Below are 25,824 nucleotides of genomic sequence, written 5' to 3' on the forward strand. Positions count from 1 at the left end.
TTCTGCCCTGTTTGAACTTTCTGCTCCGTTTGAACTTGCTCACATGCCGATATGGCTCCCTTTGATGTTGACGAGGCATACTGGCACTCATTGTATTGTTTCCACCTTGTATGACAGCTCTGCATGGACTACACTAGGCGCAACACCGACCCTGTCGGACCAACACGAGAGGGCTCTGCTCGGCCCACATGTACTGCATCTCACTGCAAAACGTATCATGTATTGCTTGCACACCTGTCACCACTTCCACCAAGTGTGGCGCTGTTTGGGTAATTCTTTCTCAGTGTTGCATTTTTCACAAATGGCAGTGTATTTCTAATAGTGGAGGACCATCTTTGAGTTGACCATTACAAGTCAGCACCCACTATGCATAGGGCTTTTTGCCTAATTACATGTATTGTGTTTTACGTTATTTATGGTCAGCTGCCAAAGACTACACCATCTATTGACTAAACCTGTGTCGTCTTAGAGTTTTTAGTGTTTTATCATAGTTCTTAGTGTTTTATCTACGAGGGTCGGAACTTTAATAGTGATAACTATTTATTTACAGCTCATATAAAATAGATACGTGTTTCAATGTTTTACTGACATTCAAAATAGTCACCAGCATTGTGTATAACCCATTGCCAGCGATGTGGAAGTTGTAGGATACTCTTAGCAGTGCCAGTTGTGTTGACAGTTTGAGCAGCGCGGTCTGTTGCCCAACAAATTTGTAGTAGCTCTGAAGCAAATGCCGTGAAGTGTTTCCTTCAGTTTAGAAATTGAGTTGAACTCATGAGGGCTTAAGTCAGGGGAGTGCAGTAGGTGGTATAGCACTTAACAGCTCCATCAGTCAAACAAATCAGTAACATCTTGCACTGTATGTCCTTGAGCATTGCCCTGCAAGATGATGGTCAGGTCCTGCAGAAAATGTCATCACTTCTGTCTCTAACTGTTCATTTTTGGAACACAACCTATGACCAGCTTAGAGACAGGCCCTGTCTTCCACTTTTAAGCTCTAAGGTCTTCTAATCTCATGTGGTGCAGTCCCAAACAATCAGTCTTTTCTTCTCACCTGTCGTGTAAGTCTCACCTGACCCGGGGTTCTGGGCAGTCTTTTGCATAACTCTCCCCATTTCCTAAACCTTGTTAGTCCTCTTTCTTCATCCCTCTTTCTTCCCCTTCAACCCTTCCCCCAAAAGAAGGAGCCACTGGCTGCGAAAGCTTGCACTTTTCCATAACTTTTACATATGTTTTCTCCTGACACTGCTTTGTGAGTAGACTTTTTACACATACAGTTATGTTATATTTTCAAAATGGTTATTTTCATTGATATATTCGCTTATAATGAGCCATATAGGCCTTATGAAAGAAGACATAATAATGAAAAGACAAAAAATTGAAATAAATGAAAAGCACCAGTTTGCTTTTGATCTACAATATTACTTTTATTGTGTTAAATGGTTTTTGGCTTACAAGGCCATCTTCAGACTTTTACTGAGTATTGTCACCAGAGAATTTACAATGTTTGCAAACAACATTGGAAGAGAAGTAACACATCTAGATTAAAGCAGAAACATACAGTAAGTAACATCCTAGACAGTGTGGTGGTAATGCAATGAAAAAAGGAAAAAAATTGAACAGTAGATAAATAACAATGATGTAGACAGGAAAAACTTTTAACACAGGATAGGAACAGCATGCCTACATAATCGTTTCCATTAATAAACAAAACTAATAAAATAAAATAAAATTAGTACTTGACAAGGCTACATCAGGAGGTATAAAACATGAAGAGTGATACACAAACCAATTAAAAGAAGAAACAATTATCAGTGTAACTACAGAATACATAAGGAACTTATGCAATATCAATAAGATAAACAGAAATAAATAAATGCAGGAAAATGGAGGTGTTCCCTCAAGCGCCTCCACTTTCCTGCATTTATTTATTTCTGTTTATGTTATTGATATTGCTTAAATTCCTTATGTATTCTGTAGTTACATTGATAATTGTTTCTTCTTTTAATTGGTTTTTGTATCACTCTCCATGTTTTATACCTCCTGATGTAGCCTTGTCAAGTACTAATTTCCTATTTTGTGTTAAAGTTTTTCCTGTCTACTCCATTGTTATTTATTTACTGTTCAATTTTTTTAAACTTTTTTCATTGTATTACTACCACACTGTCTAAGATGTTACTTACTGTATGTTTATGCTTCAGTCTTGATGTGTTACTTTTCTTCCAAAGTTGTTTGCAAACACTGTAAATTCTTTGGTGACAAAACTCAGTAAATGTCTGACGATGGCCTCGTAAGCCGAAAACCGGTTAAAAGTAATATTGTAGAACAAAAGAACGTGCTTTTCATTTATTATAATGTTGTTCTACCAAGGACTGATGGAGTATTCTGTTAACATGACAAAAAATTGAGTTTCATGTGATAATTGTTGCCCTTTGATGATTTTCATGAAATATTCTTCAGCTTCAAGGAAAGTCATTCAGTTTTAGCAAAATATGCATTTGAGGCTTGGAGCAATTCATCTATGTGGTGGCGGTCTTGTCTGACAGATCATATGACAACTATACAACTCAATATATGGATGTGAGTGTCTGCCTGAGGGAGCCAGTAACTCCTCCAAGTTACCCAGCCCCCTCTGCTTCATTTTCCCCATGTTAGCAGAAATATAGAGAGAAAGAATGAGGAAAAATTCTGACAGCTTTGAACAATATATCCAGCAATGTAGTGTTTTCATTGTGTTTGTCTTTGCTATCACTGTCAACAGTATAACATCTCAGTAAGAGATCCAGTATTCTTTATTAGCAGACAAGGATGATGATAAACTATTCATCTGTTCTTCCTGGAGCCTCAGAACAACATGTCTGCTGCAACTGACAATTAGAAGACTGGAGAAATTGGTGGAGAAGAAAGGTTTTTAGTACTAAGTTGAGAAATCTTGTTTTTGCCCCGTTCCAGTATTCTTCTTTTGTTTATAACGTTTCTGGATGAAGGATGATAATAAACTATTCAAAATTACTAAGAATTAATGGACCTCAGAAGTGATTTTAAATTTCCTGAATATTCCTAAATGTATTATCGGGAATTGTCATCGATGAGGAGGAGACAAAGTTTGTCTGTTCTGATTTAACAGAGTGTAATTGTTGCCTCAACTTGATTGTGCAATCCATCATTTGTGGCTCTGCAAGAGCATCACATAAAAAATGTTGGATGTGGTGAACCTGGAGAGAATCAGATACTTCACCATAGTCTTAGGACCAACCCTATCCTCACTCTCTGTGCTGAGATGGGTGAACAGAGCCTGTTAAATATATACCATATAGAAACAGCTGCATACTGTATCATTGTTGATCCACAAATTAAAAACTTTTTAGTAAGTGTGTTTGATCATTTGAAGCCTTTTTGGATCCAGACAAAGGACGGCTTTCATATACATAAATGTGGCACATGTCATAGTTTTACAACAAGATGAAGAATGTACTTCTTTGGTTTCTTGAGAGACCCAGAATTATTTTAAAATTGGTAATTTTTTAAGAGCAGTTCAGTCTACAAGTTAATTTGTAAGTCCTCATTTTTTAAAGCTTTAGGTAATCCAAACAATTATATAGTAGTACACACTGATGGTCGAAAGCAAGGGAACTCCTGTGCCTATTTGTTTCATTTTGGTTTATTTATTTATGTACCGTGTATTTGTAGGATTCGCCTTTCTGGCAAATTTGCTGTGTGCAGGGTCGATATATAAACATTTCTGAAAGCACTGAAGTAGATGAAGCATCATAAAAGTAAAAAGTATTTCATCTGCTCTAATTCCCAAAGCACCCTACAAACACTACAACATATGTAGAGGGCAGAGAAAGCCACCCAAAATACAGGAAATATTTCGCCTTTTACAACAGCAAAAGAAACATGTATTACTCAACTGGGTACGAGAGTATGACAGAATATGAGAAAATGAACAAGCAGATAGAGAAACCAAGGAGACCCACAGAGTATATTTTATATTTTGGATAGGGGAGATGCAAACTAAAGTGAGGACATCCTCTATATCATCTGGCAATGAGGCATGTGTCAAGAATACAGCCTCAGCTTAAATTATGTAACTCCAGTGAATTATAACAAGGTATGTAATAGAGCCTCTAGTACAGGCTATTCCTACACTGCTCCATAGGATATGGGTGCTGACCCTTAGCTTGTCCTTGGGCAGGCCCAGCTAATATATACTGCTCGCAAGGCAGGCCTACTGCATGTATTCTGTGCCTGATTGCCTGTGCGTCAGCTATAGGTCCATTGCAGGCAGGCACTTGGGCTGGAGTAGCCTGCTCGATGGGATTATCCTCTGCTGAAGAATGAAAAAAGCAGCCACTTTGTCTTTACCTCTGCCTTGAGATTGTAATTGCAGATGAAATTCTTTCACTCAGGACAAATTTTTGATCATTCGAGATGGAAAACTGTGTACCAGACCAGAACACAACCCATCCACTTGCATTGTATGGACCGTACTCTTTGAATTGAGCCATCTCAGTGCATTCACACTCCACCAGAAGTATAAGAATTTCATCTCAATTTTGAGATTGTGCTATTGTTAAGAATACTGTGGCAATTGGAGGCAACAATTCAGAGAATAGCAATGATACATTATATATATTCCAATAAGTCATTACACTTATCTTTTAGTTCTAATACATTCTACAGGTGCTGCTCATCCATAATGCCATCTTCTGAATTTCCCCTGTGTAATTCCAGATGGGTGATGTGGATTTCTTTATCTGTATCACTGATTTCCCCCATTAGAGAATCTTCTAGAATTTTGCACTATCTTACTCTTCTGTCCTTAAGAAAGTTGTACATGGACTGGCCTGGCTCTGCCTTCTTAACATTAAATCCTTTTCAACAATGTAGGAAAAGACAGACAGCAGTCATCAGTTTCATATAAATAAAATGAACTGTTGAGAATGCTTGTTTCTTTAACACATTTGTCATGATTGACATCCAAACCAACATCCTACAACATGAATGACTTTAATTGCCACTTATCATAAAGAAGATACATCATGTTGCAGACAGGCACAATTAGAAGTGTCACACTGGAAATGAGCGTGTGACATTGTTGGCCGGGAGGCCCCATCTGGGGAAGTTCAGCCACTGAGCGCAAGTCTTATTTCAGTCGATGCTACATTGGGTGACTTGCGTGCCGATGATGAGGATGAAATGGTGATGAGGACAACACAACGCCCAGTCCACGAATGGAGAAAATCTCCAACCCAAGCGGGAATCAAACCTGGGCCCACTGCATGGGAGGCAAGCACGTAACCACTCAGCTAAACAAACGGACAGAATGTTGCAATAATAAGTGTCTTTTAATTGTGCCTGTCTGCAACTTGACATGTGTTCTTTACAGTAAGTAGTAATCTGCCTTTTCCCACATTGTTGATATTCCTACCCGTAGTTTACATTGTTTAAATTCTTTTAAAGTTGATTTAAATCTATGTTATGATTTGAACTGAAATAGTGATTGTCTGTAGTTATTTTACACCACATAACATAATCCCATCATTGCTGGAAGATTTTCATCACAATATACCGGAAGCACTGTAGCCAGTTGCTCTTTTTCGTTGATTTAGTACCCATCTCATCTGAATATGTTGCTGCTTTCCAATATTATTCTTCTGGTGATGTCACTAGGACTCAGGGTAATTAAAGTCATTCATGTTGGTAGGGTGTTAGTTTGGATGTTGATTATGACACATACGTCGAAGAAAAAGCATTCTCAACATTTTGCTTTATTTATACAAACTGATGACTGCAACCTTGACCAACTAATTGTGAGGCATAAAACCAACTTTCTGCATGACAATTGATGAACCAATCTGTTCATATTTATTTGTATGCAGCATCTTACAATTCTGTGTACTTTACAAAACTAGCCACTTCCCAGGTCTCTTGTCGCTATCAGTTATGTACTGTTTAGTTCTGCGTCAAAACACTACCTTCTACTTTCTTCTAGTGATAAATAAATGGTGTTGTGTCCTTGAAAGATCAAAAACTGCATTCTATCTGTTCTCCTGGGGCCTAAACCCGCTAGTATTGTGGAACAGAACTGTGGAATCTGCAAGTAAAGAAGGGGAACCTGTGACAAAGAGAAGCTGCAAACTCAGTGTGTATCTCACCCAGTTGGTTTAATTGGAAAAGCATTGCTTTGTACAGGCAGGTGTCTAGATGCAGTCCTCATTTTTGACCAGTTACAAGTCATTATATATTAAGTATTTACATACCAGTGATTGTACTCTTGTATACATATGCATACAGTATATTCCAGCTAAATCTTGAATCCACTTTGAAAGGTTTAAGCACACATTAGTCACATTATCACCACCTCTGACCCTGGTAACAGTGTCAGTTCAGCAAGAAAGAGAGTCACAAGTATAAAATATACAGCTGAAGCTGCTCACTCCTGGTTAGCTGCCATAGAGTTATTAAACTGCAGGAATCTCGGTTGCCATGTTTCACTTGCTGTTCTGAATACACTGCCTGACAAAAATAAGTGAAACAGCCAGAAGTGGAGGGGGGTAATGAAACTTCACAGGCTGAGAGAGTATGTGATGTCCTTTCAGCGATTACAAAATTGTGTCAAATTTACAAATAGCTTGGCTGTGTGAGACCATTCATCAAGTATGATATTGCACCCCATCTGGCCTGGATGCTTGCATTGATTCAGTTGGGAGGGATATCATAAAGCCATTGTTAGTTACTGGCAGTGGGACAGAGTCTGCAGTCTGAGCTGGTCTCACGCATACTCTGTTTGGGACAGGTGTAGGGGTCTTGCTGGCCACAGGAGTTCCAACATCATGTAGATAGTTCATAAAGATACATTCCTTATTTGGACAAGCAATGTTGTATCAAAAAATACCACCAAGATAGTGCCACATGAAAGATAACACATGAGGACACAAGCTGTCCATGATGTATCATTGTGCTGTCACCACAGAGTTCCCTCAAACACTACAAGCCATGACCTGAAGTCATACTAAGTGGCTTCCTACACTGTGAGGCTGGAAGTAACATTAACCAACTCTCTCAGGTGCTGATGACACTGTCTCACACAAGTACTCAACATCTCTGTGTCTTCTGTAGTGATCACTCAGCATCTGACACTTTTTATGCCCCTTGTGTACCCTACCATACCTGGACACAGCATTAGTGAATTCCGGTGGCTGTTCTACCTGTCACAGAGAATTGTAGCTCTAATTCTGCTGATGGTGTGTACATGTACAAAGTTACATTGATGTCCAACCATGTCTTCTGGATACTTCACTTCTTTTGTCAAGCAATGCAGACCCACACAGTCAAAGTGCAATAGGGTGCCTGAGTGTTTGTCAAACTAGTAATTTATGTTTGCAGCACATTGTACGTCTAAGAAGATGGCAGTTTACTTATCAAGAAGATGTAGAAGAAAGGGCAACACTCTCTCAGTGATAATATTGAAATAGAAATCTTCTTTCATGTTCACAATTACCTGAAGGAGTAGGCTCAAGTCATGATAAGACAAGCACTTCAAAGACATTACAGATCCTCCTCCAGCCTGAACTAGATCCCCCACCCACGATGCTGGTTAAATGCCTCATTCGACTGCAGGTGTATTCAGTACCTTGCACTATTTGAAAAGATGCAAAATTGTGATTCGTCAGGCAAGGTACTCAACTACAAATGTGCACTGCAAGCAGTTCTTTTACCATTTTCACTCAGAAACTGGTTGAGATGTATTTGCATTAACTGAGAGTAGCAACTGCTGCCAAGTTTGGCATCGATTGTCACTGACAGTGTGTGGCACTCATTTTTGGTCCTGTCAGTTAGGTTCTTTTTAGGACCACAGTTCTTATGCTGTGTTACAAGGCTGTGAGTGGACACCATTCCTCAAAGACATGTTGGACAGTCCGCACTGATACACCAGCAAATTGGACAACTTCATTCACAGTATGGGCATGGGCACATCTGGGTGCAATAGCTCCTTTCTGGTATTCTGTCATAGCTACTGTACTGATGCCATACTGCTGGCTGACACAACACAGCATTTCACTGCCATTAATTTTTCTGCCACTGAAGGCACATATGGCTGTCTGCTGTCAGTTCCATGCCATCTAAAGCACTCAACATTGACCAGTGTGCTCTTTTAAGGGAGTGACTAACATTTTGGCTAGTGAACTTATTTGACAAGCAACCATTAATAAACTAAGCCTGTTTGCTTATCAGTTCTACTTATGTAACTTTATGGCATAGTTACATACTGCCAGAAAAAAAAGACTGCTCCTAGCACCACATTATCTTTACTTTTTATTTTATTTTACTGTTTCATGTGCTGAATTTGAAATCATTGTACTGTAGTTACTTGTGTATATTTTTTGTTATTATTTTTTCAGAGATATTCCGCAAGGTACTTATCAAAACAATTGTCAGATGGGCAGAGGAGTCTCAGATTGAAACACCAAAACTGGTCCGAGAAATGTTTGGGTAGGTTTCCATTATTTTTTTGGAATAGTAATAATGTAAATATCACAGAATGATACTGCTATGATGTTCTCACAACATTGTGAACTGTTACAGCTTATTGGTAAGACAATATGACAGTATTGGAGAACTTATTCGGGCTCTACAAAAAACATATGTAATCAACAGCAAAACAAAGAATGATGTAGCTGCCATGTGGGTGGGACTGAGTCAGATTAGAGCATTGTTGCCTGTACAGATGTCACAAGAAGAGGAGGAATTAATGAGAGAGCGCTTATGGTACGTCATTACAGAATTATCAATTTATCCATACTTCTTGAATATGTGTGCAGCTTGCTTTTGTCAATTCAATCAGGATCACTCTGAAATTGTTGCTGTTGTTTGTTACAGTGTATTGTATTTTGAATTTTATTTTTACAAGCCACAAGTACAACTTTGTCAGAACCGTGACTGTATATAATCGATGTACCTATAAATAACAGGCTCTTTCTAGAACAGTCATTTCACTTTTTCTTAGAAAATTTTACTGTATTTTTTGCAGAGCACTACCATTCATAAGTGTCTCCTAGAGCTGTTTCATTATATTATAGGTTTGATTTTAGGCTAGTGGTAGTTACCAGTCAAACGTGATTACACTTAATTTCTACTAGCTACATATGACTGCTAGGAAAGTGAGCAGATATTTTTACAGATGTACACTGTTTTCTCCATTTCTAAAGTCAAATTTGAATAATAGAGGGGATTTTTATGCCTGTCACCACATATTTTTAAATTTAATTTGATTTCAAATCTTAACTTTTATGTATATTTTATAAGTTTGTATATGTACTGGCAGAGACATTATTAATATGCTTTGTGGCCTAAATAATTGTCTACAAGAGTTCAGGAGGTATGTCACGTATTACTCCATTGCATACTTTTGTAGTTATGTGCTGAAGCATTTGCATGTCTGTCTGAAGAAACTTAACAAGTGAATTAATGTATATCAAATACTGTTGAAAAAAAAATTGATGTCACACGGAATTTATTTACTTCAGCAGTTCATGCAAGTCAGCTATTACAGCTTATCCACTGACCACTGATACATATGTGCCACTTGTCTCTCCTAAGAGCCATCAGTTGCCTTTTGTGTAATTTTTCTGAAGATATTTTTGATTTAAACGATCAAGACTTTAGGATGGAATAATGGCAATATTATGAAAAGGATAGGTTGCTACTCACAATATAGAGGAGATGTTTGGTTGCAGACAGCTACAACAAAACAACTGCTGTACATTTAAGCTTTTGACCAAAAGGCCTTCTTCTAACATAGAAAACACACACACATACACACATTCACACAAGCACATCTCATACGCACATGACCTCTGTCACTGATCTCAGGGCTGGAATGTGCATGACTGCACCTGGTAGGAAAAGCAATCAGAGGGTGATGGGGATAAGCAGAAAGCTAGAGTGGTGAGGGGGAAAGATAGGAGAGTAGGGGCTGGGAAAGGTGTAGTCCTGCTTGTAGGAGAATGGAAGGCCTCAGTGGGTCAGGGTAGAGTTGCTAGGTTCAGTCGGAAGGTTTGAGGGGAAGGGGGGGAAGGGAAGTGGGGAAGGAGAGGAGTAAACGAGGGTAAAAAGACCAGTGAGTGAATTGGTGGAATAGAAAGCTGTGTAGTGGTAGAGTGAGAGCAGGAAAGTGAATAGGTGGGTGAAGGATAGGCAGTAGCAAAGGTTGAGGTCAGGAGGGTTATGGGAACGTAGAACGTATTGCAATGAGGGGTCTCACTTGTGCAACTAAGAAAAGCTGGTGTTGGGAGAAAGGATCCAGATGGTACAGACTGTGAAGCAGTCATTGAAGTGAAGCTTGTTCTGTTGGGCAACATGTTTAGCAACTGGGTGCAGGTGTCTCTTGGCCCCAGTTCATCAGCTTCATTTGTAGATCACATGACTAAGCTGCATCCACTGTGCTGCTTTCTACATAGATAATAAGCTCTCTGACCGCATGAATGTCTACCAACTAACTGTGGTCAACAGGCAGCAGAGTAATTGAATATGCTGCCCAACACAACAAGCTTCAGTTCAATGACTGCTTCACAGCCTGCACCACTTGGAACCAGCACGCTATCGCAAGCAGCACTACACCTATCCCCACCCTTACTATGCCATCCTTCCAGCGTTATCCTTAGCTCTACAACACGCAGATTATTTCTCGCATCAGATGCAGCTGCTGTGCGCAGTCCAGCCTCAGCAGCCAGAGAAAGCGGTCATGTGTGTGTGAGCTGTGCTTGCGTGAATGTGTTTGTGTTTTCTACTGTAGAAGAAGGCCTTTTGGCTGAAAGCTTAAATGTATAGCAGTCTTTTTGTTGTACCTGTCTGTGATTGAGTGTCTCCTCTGTATGGTGAGTAGCAATCTATTCTTTTCATAATAGTGTTTATGATTTAGTTTTTGTGGTATGTGGGTGGAGACAACCTAAACAAAAAGTGCTACATTCCATGCAATGTCATATGTGACTGTGAAAAATGTAATGTTAGTCATCCTGACAAATAAAGTATTTGTTGATGGTGCTGAGACAGCAACCAGCCATAAATTTATTTTAAGTTCCTTTATTCAAAAGGTACCATTACCGGTTTCAAATCATTACAATTCATCATCAGATGGCTTTCATGCTTTCATTAGAACACGTGGTGTGATTTTTTATTGATTAGTTGTTGTGAAATGTTGGTTTGGAGTGTTTGTTTTCCTAGTTTTCGCCCAACAGATGATGTTCATAATTTAAACACTGTATCTATCAAAACATGTGGTGCATGTTAGAAATCTATTCTGTGATAAATCTAAAATGCTCAGTGATACAAATTTATGTGTGCAATGAAAATAATGTGGTGGAAATGCATTCAGTGACAAATCTAAAGTGGTCAATTATACAAATTTATGTGTGCAATGATCAGAATGCTGCAGAAACTATGAACGTCATCTGTTGGATGAAAACTATAAAAACAAATACTCCAAACTGACATTTCACGACAACTAATCAATTTAAAAAAAAAAAATACTACATGTTCTAATGAAAGCATGAAAGCCATCTGATGATGAATTGTAATAATTCAAACCGGAAACGGTACTTTTTGAATAAAGGAACTTAAAATAAATTTGTGGCTGGTTGCTGTCTCAACACCAACATTTGTCTTCAAATAACAGCCACGGGCTCCAGCCATGTCATCATATGACAAAATTGCATGAAATGAAGTATTGTTTAAAGGGTAACTTCATTTGTCAAATTGTTAGAGTGGCCTCAAATTAGTGTGACATGACATTCACTTCAACAATATTTGTTGATGATGAGAGTGAAACATGAAGAATAATCATTGCTTCGAGCAGCAACTGAGTAAGGCTGCCTTATAACTATGCTGCGAAAATAGCCACTTCATACACTAACCCTAAGACTGCCACAGAAAATACTGATTATTCATCATATTTCACAGTAATCAATACATATACTTGAAGTAAACATCACAACAGACTAATTTGGTGCTGCTGTATCAGTCGGATACATAAAGTTACACATTGAACGATCTTTTGTTCGTAGTGAGAACCAAAAGGACATTTTCTGTTAGCTCAGTGCCTTGCATAAAACATCCCATGAACTTCCATTTTTTGGACTGACTTTATGTACTTATAACAAAAATAAGCTAAGTATACTGATAACTCTATCAGAGCCTGTATAGGCAGACAATATTGCACCCATTTTAGACCAGTTACGAATTTCTCAGTTCATTTCTTCCCATGACTACTTATTGCCACTGTGGGGTAGTCATAACTTCATATGCTTTGCCCTGTGCTTATGCCCTATATACTGCTGTCTTTTGCAGACATGACTACTTATTGCCACTGTGGGGTAGTCATAACTTCATACGCTTTGCCCTGTGCTTATGCCCTATATACTGCTGTCTTTTGCAGACATTTCTTATACAATAAAAGCTATAACCATCTCGGCGTTGTATCTGACAGATTCAGGTCTTGTTGTCTTTCATCAGTTCTGTTTATTGTTTCCATCCTGAAATTTTCATTATCAGACAGTTAAAAATATCCTCAGAAACAGTGCAAAAAGGCACATGATGGTTCTTAACAGAGAGAAATAAACTTACATTTTATATTCTGTTGGTAGGAGGTAACAACACTACTACATAAGTTATATTGGCGGAAAAACCATTGTAACTGAACTAGTTCTGCAAAGTTCGCAGAAGAGCTTCTGTGAGGTTTGGAAAGTAGGAGATGAGATATTGGCAGAATTGAGGCTGTGAGGACATGTCGTGAGTCGTGCTTGTGTAGCTCAGTCAGTAGTGTAATTGCCTGCAAAAGGCAAAAGTCCAGAGTTTGTGTCTCGGTCCGGCACACAGTTTTAATCTGCCAGGAAGTTTCATATCAGTGCACCCTCCTCCGCAGAGAGAAAATCTCATTCTGAAAACCATTGTACTCAGTCGAATTTATCTTGTGTAATTGTAATAAATTACAGAAAGGAAATATAGTCGAGAAAACTGATAAATTAATGAGGCATAATTACTGGCTGGTACTTCCTTCAGTAGACGAAATGTGTAGTGCTACCAATAGACACATGTAAAAATAAGGGACACACTTGCTAACTTTCAGAAATATTAGTGCCTTCAGCAGGTAGAAGAAAGGGACAGGCTGAGGAAGGCTAAAAATCAATGGTGGTCACTCAAACCCTAGGACGAGGGGGACCTACCTGTAGTGAAGATGAAGTTGAAGAGGAAGGCATCAAAGAGATCAGAAATGGCACATTGGTAAACACTCTGCAAGCTTCAGTCCAGAGATGATGACAACAGAGTTAGAAGCAAAACTAGATTATTGGGAAGAGAGATGAATAGTACACTCAAGCATGGCTTGTGGGACTTGAGTGCTTGACAAATTGCCCGTTTACTTCTGTCTTGAGTTCTTCGGCCGACATTCGTCTGATGATTTTACTGATGTTTCGCAAGCATGAGTGGCTGGCATTGTCAAAGCTTCTCCCTCCATTGCTGGTGGTGAACTGGAGCCGAACTCACGGCGTACCAACGTCTGACGGCTTCTCTCCGGTCATTTCTGGTGCGGTTCTCCTCTTGCTCCCTGCGACGGTCATTTGCTGCAGTATGGGAAGCCAGGATCCGTTTACCTTAAGGCTTTCCTCTTTCTTGTTGAAGCTGTTCCCATGTTTGTGTATTTCTACAGCTTCTCTAAACAAGCGAGTGTGATAGTGCTTCTCTACAGCCAGAACTTCCGTGTCGGTGAATTTTATCACATGGTTGGTCTCACTCTGCGCGTGCTCTGCCATGGCCAATTTGTCCACCTGCCCCAACCTGCAATGTCACTTATGTTCTTTAATCCTGGTGTTGATTGATCGTCCAGTCATTCTGACATAAGCTTTTCTGCATGTGCATGATAAGCGGTATATTTCTGACATTTCAAGTGGGTCCCTTTTATCCTTTGCCGATCTAAGACATTCTTTGATCTTCCTTGTCGCTTTGAAAATAGTCTTTACGCCATGTTTGTACAATATATGGCCAATTCCGTCCGTCACTCTGGGAATGTATGGCAGAAAGGCCGTACCCGACATTTCTTTTCCTGATTTCTTACTTAGTCAAGTGTTTGGCTCTGTTACACTTCTATTATAATTTGTGGAGTACCCATTTCTCCTCAGAACACTTTCCAGATGTTGCATTTTGTGTTTGAGGTGCTGTGGCTCACATACTCGTCCTGATCGCATTACAAGTGTATGAATCATGCCTCTTTACTGGCTCGGGTGGTGGTTTTGATAGTTTGTGCACGTATCGGTCCACGTGTGTCAGTTTCCAGTACATGCTATGTCCCAGGTTTTGGCTGTCCCTTGTAATCAGCACATCTAGAAATGGTAGTTTATTGTCTTTTTCTACTTCCATGGCAAATTATATGTTGGTGTGGAGGCTGGTCAAGTGTCTTAGGAAGTCACCAAGCTGTTCTTCACCATGGCTCCACACTACAAAAGTATCATCAACGCACCTGTACCACACCTTAGGTTTACAAGTCACCGAGTCCAGTGCCTGTGCTTCGAAATGCTCCATGAAGAAGTTGGCCACCACTGGACTAAGAGGACTACCCATGGCAACGCCTTCTAGCTGTTCGTAGAAATTGCCGTTCCAAGTGAAATAGCTCGTGGTGAGACATGCATGGAAGAGCTTTGTGATGTCTTGCATGAAAATGGAACCGATGTGCTCCAGAGCGTCACCGAGTGGCACATTTGTAAACAAGGAAACAATATCAAAGCTGATCAGGACGTCATTTGGTGCAAGTTTTAGTTTCTTCAGCTTCTCAATTAAATGTCCTGAGTCCTTTATGTATGTGTTGGTCTTTCCCACATGTGGCTGGATCAGAGAGGCCAAGTGTTTTGCCAGTTTTTACATTGGTGAGCCAGGAGCGCTAACAATCGGTCTTAGTGGAAAGTTGTTGTTATGGATCTTAGGTAATCCATACAGCCGAGGTGGTAGGGCTTCTGTGTTGCGCAGGTTTCTCTGTATGTCTGCTGGCAGAGAAGACGCCTTGATTAACCAATTCCTATTCTGTGTGATATCCTACATCAGATCTGTGTTTAGTTTTCGGTATGTTGTTGGAACTAATAGGTCTCAGATCTTTTGCTCATAATCTTCGTTGTTCATTATGACGGTCGCATTCCCCTTATCGGCAGGCAGTACCAATATACTCTTGTCGGCATTAAGATTCTTAATAGCTTGTACCTATTCTTTCTTCAGGTTGCAAGCTGGTGGTTTAGCTTGGCGCAGTTTCCTGGCTGTTTCAGTGCGTATTTCCTCTGCCCTTTCACAAGGAAGGGTCCGAATGGTCACTTCGGTGATAGCAATGATGCCCTCCATAGGTATAGTTCTCGGGATGATAATGAAATTCCCTCCGTTTTGAAGAATAGACATTTCCTCTTCGGTCATTTGTCATTCAGTGAGGTTGAGCTGTGTGTGACATGTCGGGAATCACCTTGTCAGTCTGCTTCCGGCATCTTTCAAACTTTTTCTTCTGTCGCTCAGTGCAGTGTTCGAGATCATTCTGCATGCTCCTGTGAGTGATGCTGTCGATCTTGTCCTAGTCGTCTTGATGCATTCTGCTACTTAGTTGATAGAATATATCCAACAGTTCCTGATCCATTCTTGCCAAGTCTCTTCGTGTTGTATGAATTGCATGAAGAAAAGCTCGTTCCATTCTGTCATAGATACGATGTGCTTTGGCGGTGGTGAATAGTTGCTTACATTTCAAGAACTTCGGTGTAGTATCTTCATCTCTTCACCGCGAAAGGAAGGCAAGAGAGGACATCAATTGCGCTTTCTTCTTCCATCATTGGTCAAGGCGTCAGTACAATCTGTAAATCTCCTCGCTGTAGAGGCATGATACAAAATTGTTAAGGCTTTCGTGGCCAAACACTCGACGAAGTAAGAAATCAGGAAAATAAATGTCAGGTACGGCCTTTTTACCATAAATTCCCAGAGTGACAGACGGAATTGGCCATATATTGTACAAACATGGCGTAAAGACTATTTTCAAAGCGACAAGGAAGATCAAAGAATGTCTTAGATCAGCAAAGGACAAAAGGGACCCACTTCCAATGTCGGGAATATACCGCTTACTATGCACATGCGGAAAAGTTTATGTTGGAATGACTGGATGATCAATCAACACCAGGATTAAAGAACACAAGCGACATTGCAGGTTGGGGGAGGTGGAGAATTCGGCCATGGCAGAGTATACACAGAGTGAGACCGACCATGTAATAAAATTCTCCGACACGGAAGTTCTGGCTGTAGAGAAGCACTATCACACTCTCTTGTTTAGAGAAGCTGTAGAAATACACATGCACAGGAACAGCTTCAACAAGAAAGAGGAATGCCTTAAGGTGAACGGATCCTGGCTTCCCGTGCTGCAGCGAACGACTGTCACAGGTAGCAAGAGGAGAACCACACCGGAAATAATAGCGGATAAGCCCTCAGATGTTGGCGCGCCAGGTACATATAGTCTGCGGCCACAAGCTCAGCTCCAGTTCACCACTGGCAATGGAGGGTGAAGCTTTGACAATGCCAGCCAATTGTGCTCGCGAAACGTCTGTAAAATCATCAGACGAATGTCGACCGAAGAACCCGAGACAGAAGCAAGTAGGCAGTTTGTCAACAAGTGGCCACAAAAGCCTTAACAACTTGAGTGCTTGCTACAATGCACTGGGTATTTGAATTCCCCAGCCTCATTCTAGTTTCCTTGAACTCTGGAGATGGGAACTTGCCCTCCAACATATGCTCATATCTCGACACCTTCCTGGACTTCAGCTACATTAACACATCTACCCTTTCCGTTTTTCCAGTTAATCTGTTTTCTTTATTTTTGAAAACATTATTAGAGGTATCAGTGATCCAATTATAATCTATGAAAATAATTATAACAGCGTAGATCACAAGGCACATTTATTCAAAGTTGACTGGTTTTGATCATTACATGATCATCTTCAGACCTAGCCATTTTGATGCACAATGGCTCTGCATGGAATAGGTACGCTGAATGATGGTCATTCAGCAGTTTCTGCTTCATACTCAGTCATTGTCCATCAAAATGGCTTGGTCTGAAGATGATCATGTAATGATCAAAACTACTCACCTTTGAATAAATTTGCCTTGTGAACTACACTGTTATTGCCTTGTGAACTACACTGTTATAATTATTTTCAAAATTTGTTTTCTGCCCTAATTCTAAACTGAAGTATTCATCTCTCTTCCCTCTAATCTATATTTACTACTCACTCTGTCCTTACTGTCTCTGTACCAAAGCTGGCTGAGTGCTCACCAATGTACCATCTCTATTGCACTGTCTCTCTGACCCCCCCCCCCCCCCCTTTTCCATCTCTGACTGTTCTTCACTGCATGTGGGCTATGTGGGCTCTGAGTGACATGGCCTCCCTATTTAACCTTCCCCAGCTGTAAAAGTTCTGTGTCTGCTACACTCGTACTCTTCACTTAACAGGCATTAGTCAGCGAGTCCCACATTCTGGAACATTCAGTACACACCTTTCTTTGGCATAGAGACCATTGTCGAGTGGCATTAACATTATTCGAGGACATATTGAGTGAGCATGGTAGGTCAGTGTGTGGAGCTAGAAGTGTTGGTCAGATCATAGAAATAGGGGTTGGTTGCAGTAGAAGTTAAAGACAGTGTTGAGAGGAAGAACTGTATTAAGAAGTCTAGTAGATATTAATTAATATTTACATATATCAAAGTTAAGTGGAAGGAATGTGTGTTAGCTTTTCTATTGTGAGTAGAACTGAAGTTATTAGCTATAATGTAAGTGAGTTAATGGTCAGTTGGAGATTGTATTAAAAGTTTAAACTGGTGTCGATGAAGGAATCGATATTAGTTAAATAGTGACCTCTCTGGAATGACTAGGAACACCCATTGTTGTGAGCTAGTAAACTAGGTTTACATGCTGTTAGTCCATGATAAGGTGGCAATTTGTGCGGTGGATGTTGGGAACAATAAAGGTGTGCTTTGACCTCGCATTAGGACTGCCAAGGGGAGAGCAGCAATGAGGGGAAGGCAGTGTCAGCCAGCCATTTGCCACAGTCCTTACACTGTTATGCATAGCAATGCACAGAGTAATACTTCACATCTAAGTCCAGCTCAACATTGGCAGCACTCAGAGATAAATCAATATCTTTCAACTAGAGCAGATTTTCTCCACTTCTAGCAGCACCAGTAAAAATCATCAAGTGGACAAACAGAACATTGTGTTGCCTTTTATAAAGGATACTGATTGTGTGTAATTACCAAGGTGGTGGTGTATTTGTCTCTCCTCCCTGATGAAGGAACTATTAATTCAAAAAGCTAGTTAATGTGTTTCTTTTACTTTTGTGTGTACCTATTGGCGGTACTACACATTTTACCTGTTGACAATAAGTACTGGCCACCAATTCTGTCTAATAATATATAAATTGTATAATGCCAGGTAGGCACCTAATGAAAGCAGCGAACTGCCCTGTATTGAGTTATTTGATAAATAAAAAAAAACTGAATGAAAAAATAACTGTATTTTAATGAATTGTTTTAGATAATTTGTACAATATGGGATAGAAATAAGTTCCTTATTTAATAAATGACTACCTTTAACTTTTCAGGAAACTTGTGAACAACCACACGTTTTTCCAGCATCCAGATTTGATTAGAATCTTGCGTGTTCATGAAAATGTGATGGCTGTTATGATGAACACATTGGGCCGTAGGGCCCAAGCACAGTCAGACACTCAGACACAGGCTCAAGCAACTGGCCAAGAGGGCGAGGCTGCTACAAAAGAGAAGGTTAACAATCCATACTTATTTAAGAATTTTTTTCTTACCAAAACCTGCAAGACAGTGAATAGACATACCACATTCCCATTATTCATCTCCCCATCCCTACCCCAATCCTTCCTTCAAGTGTCACTCATATAAATTGCATAAAATTATTGCTTCATTATTTGATGTGATGTCTATGGTGAACAAAATCTTCTCTTTGCATATATGTGTAGTAGCATCACAATAGAGTTGCATGATTATATGTTGCTTTTGATTGGAGAAAATTTTTTGTTTTTGAACAGAATTTATATCATTGATATGACTGAAACTTCAACAACAGAGTTTCTTGGAATATGCCTATTTCATCATTCAACACTTAGGTGTAGTGTAGCACCCATTGAGGAAGGTCTAATTTTTATGCTGACCCACAAATCAGTTGCATAATTTACAAATAGTATAATGGTAGCTGGTGATGATAACATGTTATAAATAATAAAGTTTGGTAAGGGAAGTTCTTGATGGAATATGCTGTAAATAATTTTGAGGAGTGTAGGTAACAACTCACAAAATAGTTGCAGTGCTGAGTTGTCAACAGACACATTAACAAGACACCTTGTTAACTTTTAAACAAATCCTTTTTCATAGTTACAGCGTGCGCGCGCACACACACACACACACACACACACACACACACACACACACAGTGTGTGTGTGTGTGTGTGTGTGTGTAACTATTCTGTGCTGACCCTGCTGGGGGCCCAGGGCTGCACAATTGTAGCCAGCCAGGACAATGTAACCCTACAGGTTTGTGTGTGTGTGTGTGTGTGTGTGTGTGTATATACGTGTGTGTGTGTGTGTGTGTGTGTGTGTGTGTGTATGTGTGTGTGTGCGTGTGTGTGTGCGTGCGTGCGCGTGCACATGCATGCGTGCATGCATATATTAGTAGTAGCAGCAGTTTTATTCAATAGCAAATCATTTTTACAAAGATATTGGACATGTTATGCTATTACAGTTTAATAACAAAAGAGGGGGGGGGGTAGTGTAATACTTATAAACAAGCATGTATACATCTATTGGCATAGTTTGACAAAGATGGAACTGGTAATTCGCCGTGGCCTTGTAATAGGAAACATCCTGGAACTTGGCTGAAGTAATTGAGGGAAATCATGGAAAACTTAAATCAGACTGGAGACTGAAACCTCCATTATCCAGAATATAAGACCAGTCTGTTTAAAATAGTGCAACCTCCTTTGCTTTATCCTTTGTGTATAGTATTGTTTTGTAGTGAAATTATTTAACAATGTAAGAATCCAATCCTATTCTGTTCATTCATTTGTCAGTAGCAATCACTGCACACACTATACACACTATGAACTGTTATCAGAACCATGGCAAAAGTGTTTAGTTTCCATTGTATGTATGTCACCTTCCCATTTACTTGCTGAAAATCTGTGTCAGCATCACTCTGTAGTGAGTGATATGAGCTCAGAGCAAGCTGATAACTTAGAAATGTTCAGCAGAAAGCAATGTTAACAAATTAACTTGCAATGTGAATGTAAAATGACTTGATCAAAATCATTATAATTTATCATGTAAAAAATATCCATGGAACACAAAATTTATTAACTAACTAACTTGCACATCTTTGGAGTAAGGTGTTTGTGTGTGTGCTGTACCTCTATAGAAGGATTCGTCTGAAAGTTAGCAAAGCTCTGTGTCTTGTTTATGCGGCATTGATGACTTAGCCCTTCAACTGTTTGGTAAGTTGTTACTTTTTCTCCTTAAATTAAATAATGAAGTTTTAAAGATGAAGCTAAATTACGTTTTAAAGATGAGCCTCAATTACATTTTAAAGTTGAGCCTCAGTTATGTGACAGTACTCCACATTTTGTAAATACCCTGTGTAATATGTACTTGCTCATTATGTATCTGTTAATTCGTTGGTTGCAAGGGGGCCCGTTTTGTCTTCAGACCACCTTAACATAAGTTATGAGGCTAAAGGGAAAAGGGAAAAGGGGGGGGGGGGGGGGGATGGCAGGAATCTCATTGTATCATTTGCCTGTGAATCATGTATTCATAAGTCACAAACCTTTGTTATATTACCATATTACCTGTTACATTTTTCTGTTCAAATACTTGCTTTTTTCATGTTAGTGAAACAATTGTGCTTTTGGTGCTTTTGGTATTTTCAATTTTCTGCCAGTTATATCATTCAATTTGTTTCTCCTATCTATGCAGTGTCTTTCTTGTTTCATAATGAAGATCGGAGGTACATTACAGTTTTTGTATTTCTTGCAGGATACTTCCCATGAGATGGTGGTAGCTTGCTGCAGATTCCTTTGCTATTTCTGTAGAACATCTCGACAAAACCAGAAAGCAATGTTTGATCATTTCTCATTTCTTCTGGAAAACAGTAACATTCTGCTGTCTAGGCCTTCACTAAGAGGAAGTACCCCTCTTGATGTAGCCTATTCATCTCTCATGGAGAACACTGAGCTGGCCTTGGCACTTAGGTAAAAAATAATTTGAAATATCATGTGATATCATTAAATACTTTACAACAAGTGTATGAATCTGCAATAACCAATTTAAAGTTTATACTAGGTGACTATCATTTTTATGAGAAGGAAAGTTGCTACTCACCATATAGCAGAGATGCTGAGTCGCAGATAGGCACGAGAAACAGATATCCACACTTAAAGCTTTTGGGCAATGGCCTTTGTCAACAATAGACACACACACACACAACACACACACACACACACACTGATGGAAATGCAACTCACACACACGACTGCAGTCTCAAACAAGTAAAACCACCCTGCGAGCAGCAGCACCAGTGCATGATGGGAGTGGCAACTGGGTGGGGGAAAGGAGGAGGCTGGGGCAGGGAGGGGGAGGGATAGTATGATGGGGTTGGCAGACAGGGAAGTGCTGCAGATTGGGCAGCAGGTAGGGGAGAGGTGGGGAGGGGGGGGGGGGAGGGGGGATGGAAGTAGCGGAAAAGGGGAAAAATAGAGAGAAATAAAGAGAAATAAATAAAAAACAGAAAATAAATAAATAAAAATAAGAAAATACTGGGTGTCGTGTTGGAATAACAGCTGTGTAGTGCTGGAATGGGAGCAGGGAAGGGGCTGGATGAGTGAGGACAGCAACTAACAAAGATTGAGGCCAGGAGGGTTACGGGAACATAGGATGTATTGGAGAAGTTCCCACCTGCGCAATCCAGAAAAGCTGGTGTTGGTGGGAAGGATCCATATGGCACAAGCTGTGAAACAGTCATTGAAATGAAGGATATCATGTTTGGCAGTGTATTCTCTTTATTTCTCTCCTTTTCCGCTACTTCTAGCCCCCCCCCCCCCCCCCCCCCACACACACACACCTCTCTCTGCCCGCCGCCCAACCTGCAGCACTTCACTGTCTGCCATCCACACCATACTATCTCTCTCCCTCCCCACCCCAGCCTCCTCCTTTCCCCCACCCAGTTGCCACTCCCTTCATGCACTGGTGCTGCTGCTTGCAGTGTGGTTTCAGTTTCCTGAGACGGCAATCGTGTGTGTGTGTGTGTGTGTGTGTGTGTGTGTGTGTGTGTGTGTGTGTGTGTGTGTGTGTGTGTGTGTGGGCGCGTATATGTGTCTATTGTTGACAAAGGCCATTGGCCGAAAGCTTTAAGTGTGAAAATCTTTTTGTTGTGCCTGTCTGCGACTCAGAATCTCCACTATATGGTGAGTAGCAACTTTCCTTCTCACAATATTGTTACATTCCATCCTGGATATTCCACTGTTTGACTATCATTTTTTTTATAAAAATAACAATATAGCTTCTCATTTTTTGGTTACAGGGAACATTATTTAGAAAAAATTGCTATCTATCTTTCTCGCTGTGGTCTGCAGTCCAACTCAGAACTTGTGGAGAAAGGATATCCAGATTTGGGTTGGGATCCTGTGGAAGGAGAGCGTTATTTGGATTTCCTCAGATTCTGTGTCTGGGTCAATGGTTAGAAATGCACTTATTTATATTTGTTTTTGTTTGTGTGTGTGCTACAATTGCACTGAAGGCATAATGTCATGTATCTCATTATATTAAAAATGTAAATTGTAAAGTATTTATTAAGCACATTTCAATTATTATTCAAAAGATTCTTCTTTTTGATGTGCCATCACACTCAAAATTTAGCAATTCAAGGGCATAACTTTTACTAGAGGGTAAAATCATGTAAGTGTTGTATCAGCATATGATTTACATATTTAATTTTCTGACAACAACAGCCCTTTAAAATGGAATCCCGACATCTGAGAAATGATGAATACTATACAGAAAAATCAGTAAACAGGCACATAAGCAGTAAGATCATTACAGCTTAGTTTTTAAACCTGCATTCTTCTGTGGAGCAAACACATGTGGCATTAAGACAGTTATTGACACACTGTGAATATTTCACCTTATTAGATTGTTTGAAAATTGAGTAGCTCTCACCCATGCCTCTGTGTCAGAAACATTTGTTACACAATGACAGCAGATTGCAGATGGCTTAGTAATGACAATATTTGCATTATCATTCGTAAGTTCATCACATTCACACACACACACACACACACACACACACACACACACACACACACACACACACACACCATTATTCATTTACACAGCAAGTCCTGTAAATCCTATTTTGAAGGAGTGCCGTCGAGGATGAATGAATCAATATATACATTAACAGGCAGCAGCTCCATTGCAGGCTATTTTTCTTAAGTATACTGTACTATGATGGCATGCCAAAAACTCTTAAAACTTTATAAATAAAACACTTGCTGCTAACACTCTATGTATTTACTCTTCATGTCTACATATTTGCAACCCCCGGCCACTAGAGGACCCCCTGCTGCTAGAGGGTTCCAAAATGTAGTGTGTAATGTGATCGTCTGTGATGCAACTATGTTGGTGCTTGAGAAATAGTGTACTGTAATCAAGTTTCAAATTTGAAGGGATTGTCCGCACATTTAATGCCCTCTACTTCAGCATGACAATGCCAGACCATACACGAGCACTGCAACATCTGCAATAATCCGATGCATTGGGTTGAACGTCATCGAGCGTTCTCCACACAGTCCCGACTTGCCCCCATCTGATTTTCATCTCTTTCCAAAGCTTAAAGAATATCTTTGAGGACTTGACTTTGACAGAGATGAAGTGGTGCAAGCAGAGATGAGTTAGTGACTCCATCAATACAGTCAAACATTCTACAGTGAAGGTATCAACAAGCTGGTCTCCTGTTGGAGAAATTTGCTCATCTGTTAAGAAATAAATAGGTGGACATGAGGAATACAGCTATAGAATGTTAATAACGCTTATTTTATTTAAAAACACTTTAAGAGTTCTCTTGTTAAAAATTTGGGGGCACTACTTTTCAGCATGCCCTCATATTAATGTCTACTTCTAGTGCCAGCACATCTTTTTTATGATTGAGCTTATACAGTTCTGATAGCATTCACAAATCAAACTTCTTTAAGTATTTGTGTTTTAAATAAGTTTGCTACGCATTTCAACCCTCAGCCCATCTTAAGGTAAACATTCAGGATAAGCAGTATTTTAACATGCTAAATTTAACCTAAATTTTGTGATGTGACCAATGCAGCTTCTTGTAGCATGTTGTTGCTGTTTCTCTTCTGGTATTTTTGATATTCCTACTTTATAATAAATGAAGGATGAACAACTATTCTGTATCATTGTTAGTTTACATTTGTAAAATTTTTATCTGGTAGCTGTGATTTTCATGCTGTTTTTTGTCACTTCACACTACCCCACTGTTGTTGCTGTTCTTGGTGAGATATATTTTCCTACACACATTATATTGTTGTGATTATGATCACAGCTCTTTGCATATTTGCTTGACACTTTGCAAAACTGTGTCACAGTGAAGTTCATTCTCACATTCAGATCAAACAATAACAAAACATTGCACATGAAGAACTTGGGCTTTGGAGATAGTTTCCCTTGCACACTCCTTGAAAGGATGGAAATATAGCTTATTTTCATATACTGAGTTTTACTGATGGCCATGACATGTAAGAATCATGTTTAACTGCATTATATCACTTTACTTTTGTCTTTTTTGTTATACAATAAAATGACCCCCAAAATTTTTGAAAATAAGGTTTAAAATCTCAAAACGGGTCATGTGAATATAAATATCTTCATACTGGATGTGGAAAGATAATTCATTGCCTTCCTGAACTTAGTGTGCACTATTACCAGAGGAAGGAATTATCATTGTTTACATGAAGTGCTTGGAGGCAAACAAAATGAGTCATTTCTTCTCACAATGCAGATAACGCCCTCCAGGTACTTCAAATAAATGCTGAGAGACTCCATCACAAAATGAATTATTTCAAACCAGGCTTTGACTATGAATGCACTTCAGTCTTCACTCAAATCTTATATGTTTTTTGGAAATCTTGGAGGCATATCTTGTAGGTTGTTAACTGACTTAAACTTACTGAAATGAAACTTAGGAGGAGGCATTGGGGATGAAACCATAGGAGATGTAGTGGCATGGTCTCTGTATATTCATCATGTCCCATTGCTTGGTTATAGTATTAGATGCAGAAATAATAGATTAACAGTAGTATGATAATGATATTCCTGACAGTATAATGTAATTGGATAGGTAAAAAAACCTACTCATCAAGTGGTGGCAGGAGAAGACAGAAAAGGCTTAACTTATGCGAGCTTTCGGAGCCAGATTTTTTTGTCCATCCAGTTACATTATATTGTCAAAAATATGTGTTCCAGAAGAGAACCAACAAACAAAAACTCAGGTCATGCAGCTTGCTTCCATGCAAATATATGATGGAAGTCGTCGTTTTGTAAATAAAAAGCAACTTCTCTTTCTGCACCGTATTTTATTTCTTCCAAATGCATTTTGTCTTTTTTCATTTTAAGGTATCCACAGTGGGATCTATAATGATGCAGTTTTGTTCTGATATTATTAGTCATAGACT

At 39.5% G+C, this 25,824-nt stretch overlaps 1 protein-coding gene across 1 annotated transcript in view; it reads left to right on the forward strand.

Annotated features, from left to right (window-relative positions):
• Positions 1-25,824, forward strand: part of LOC124595722 (ryanodine receptor) — a 690,379-nt gene that overhangs the window by 424,298 nt on the left and 240,257 nt on the right. The window contains exons 46-50 of the mRNA XM_047134588.1: positions 8,409-8,499; positions 8,593-8,775; positions 18,667-18,847; positions 21,122-21,336; positions 22,665-22,819. Of these exons, the coding sequence (XP_046990544.1) occupies positions 8,409-8,499; positions 8,593-8,775; positions 18,667-18,847; positions 21,122-21,336; positions 22,665-22,819 (825 nt within the window). The remainder of the gene's footprint in view (positions 1-8,408; positions 8,500-8,592; positions 8,776-18,666; positions 18,848-21,121; positions 21,337-22,664; positions 22,820-25,824) is intronic.

Source organism: Schistocerca americana, chromosome 2 (genome assembly GCF_021461395.2).
Source record: "Schistocerca americana isolate TAMUIC-IGC-003095 chromosome 2, iqSchAmer2.1, whole genome shotgun sequence".
NCBI classification, from domain to species: domain Eukaryota; kingdom Metazoa; phylum Arthropoda; class Insecta; order Orthoptera; family Acrididae; genus Schistocerca; species Schistocerca americana.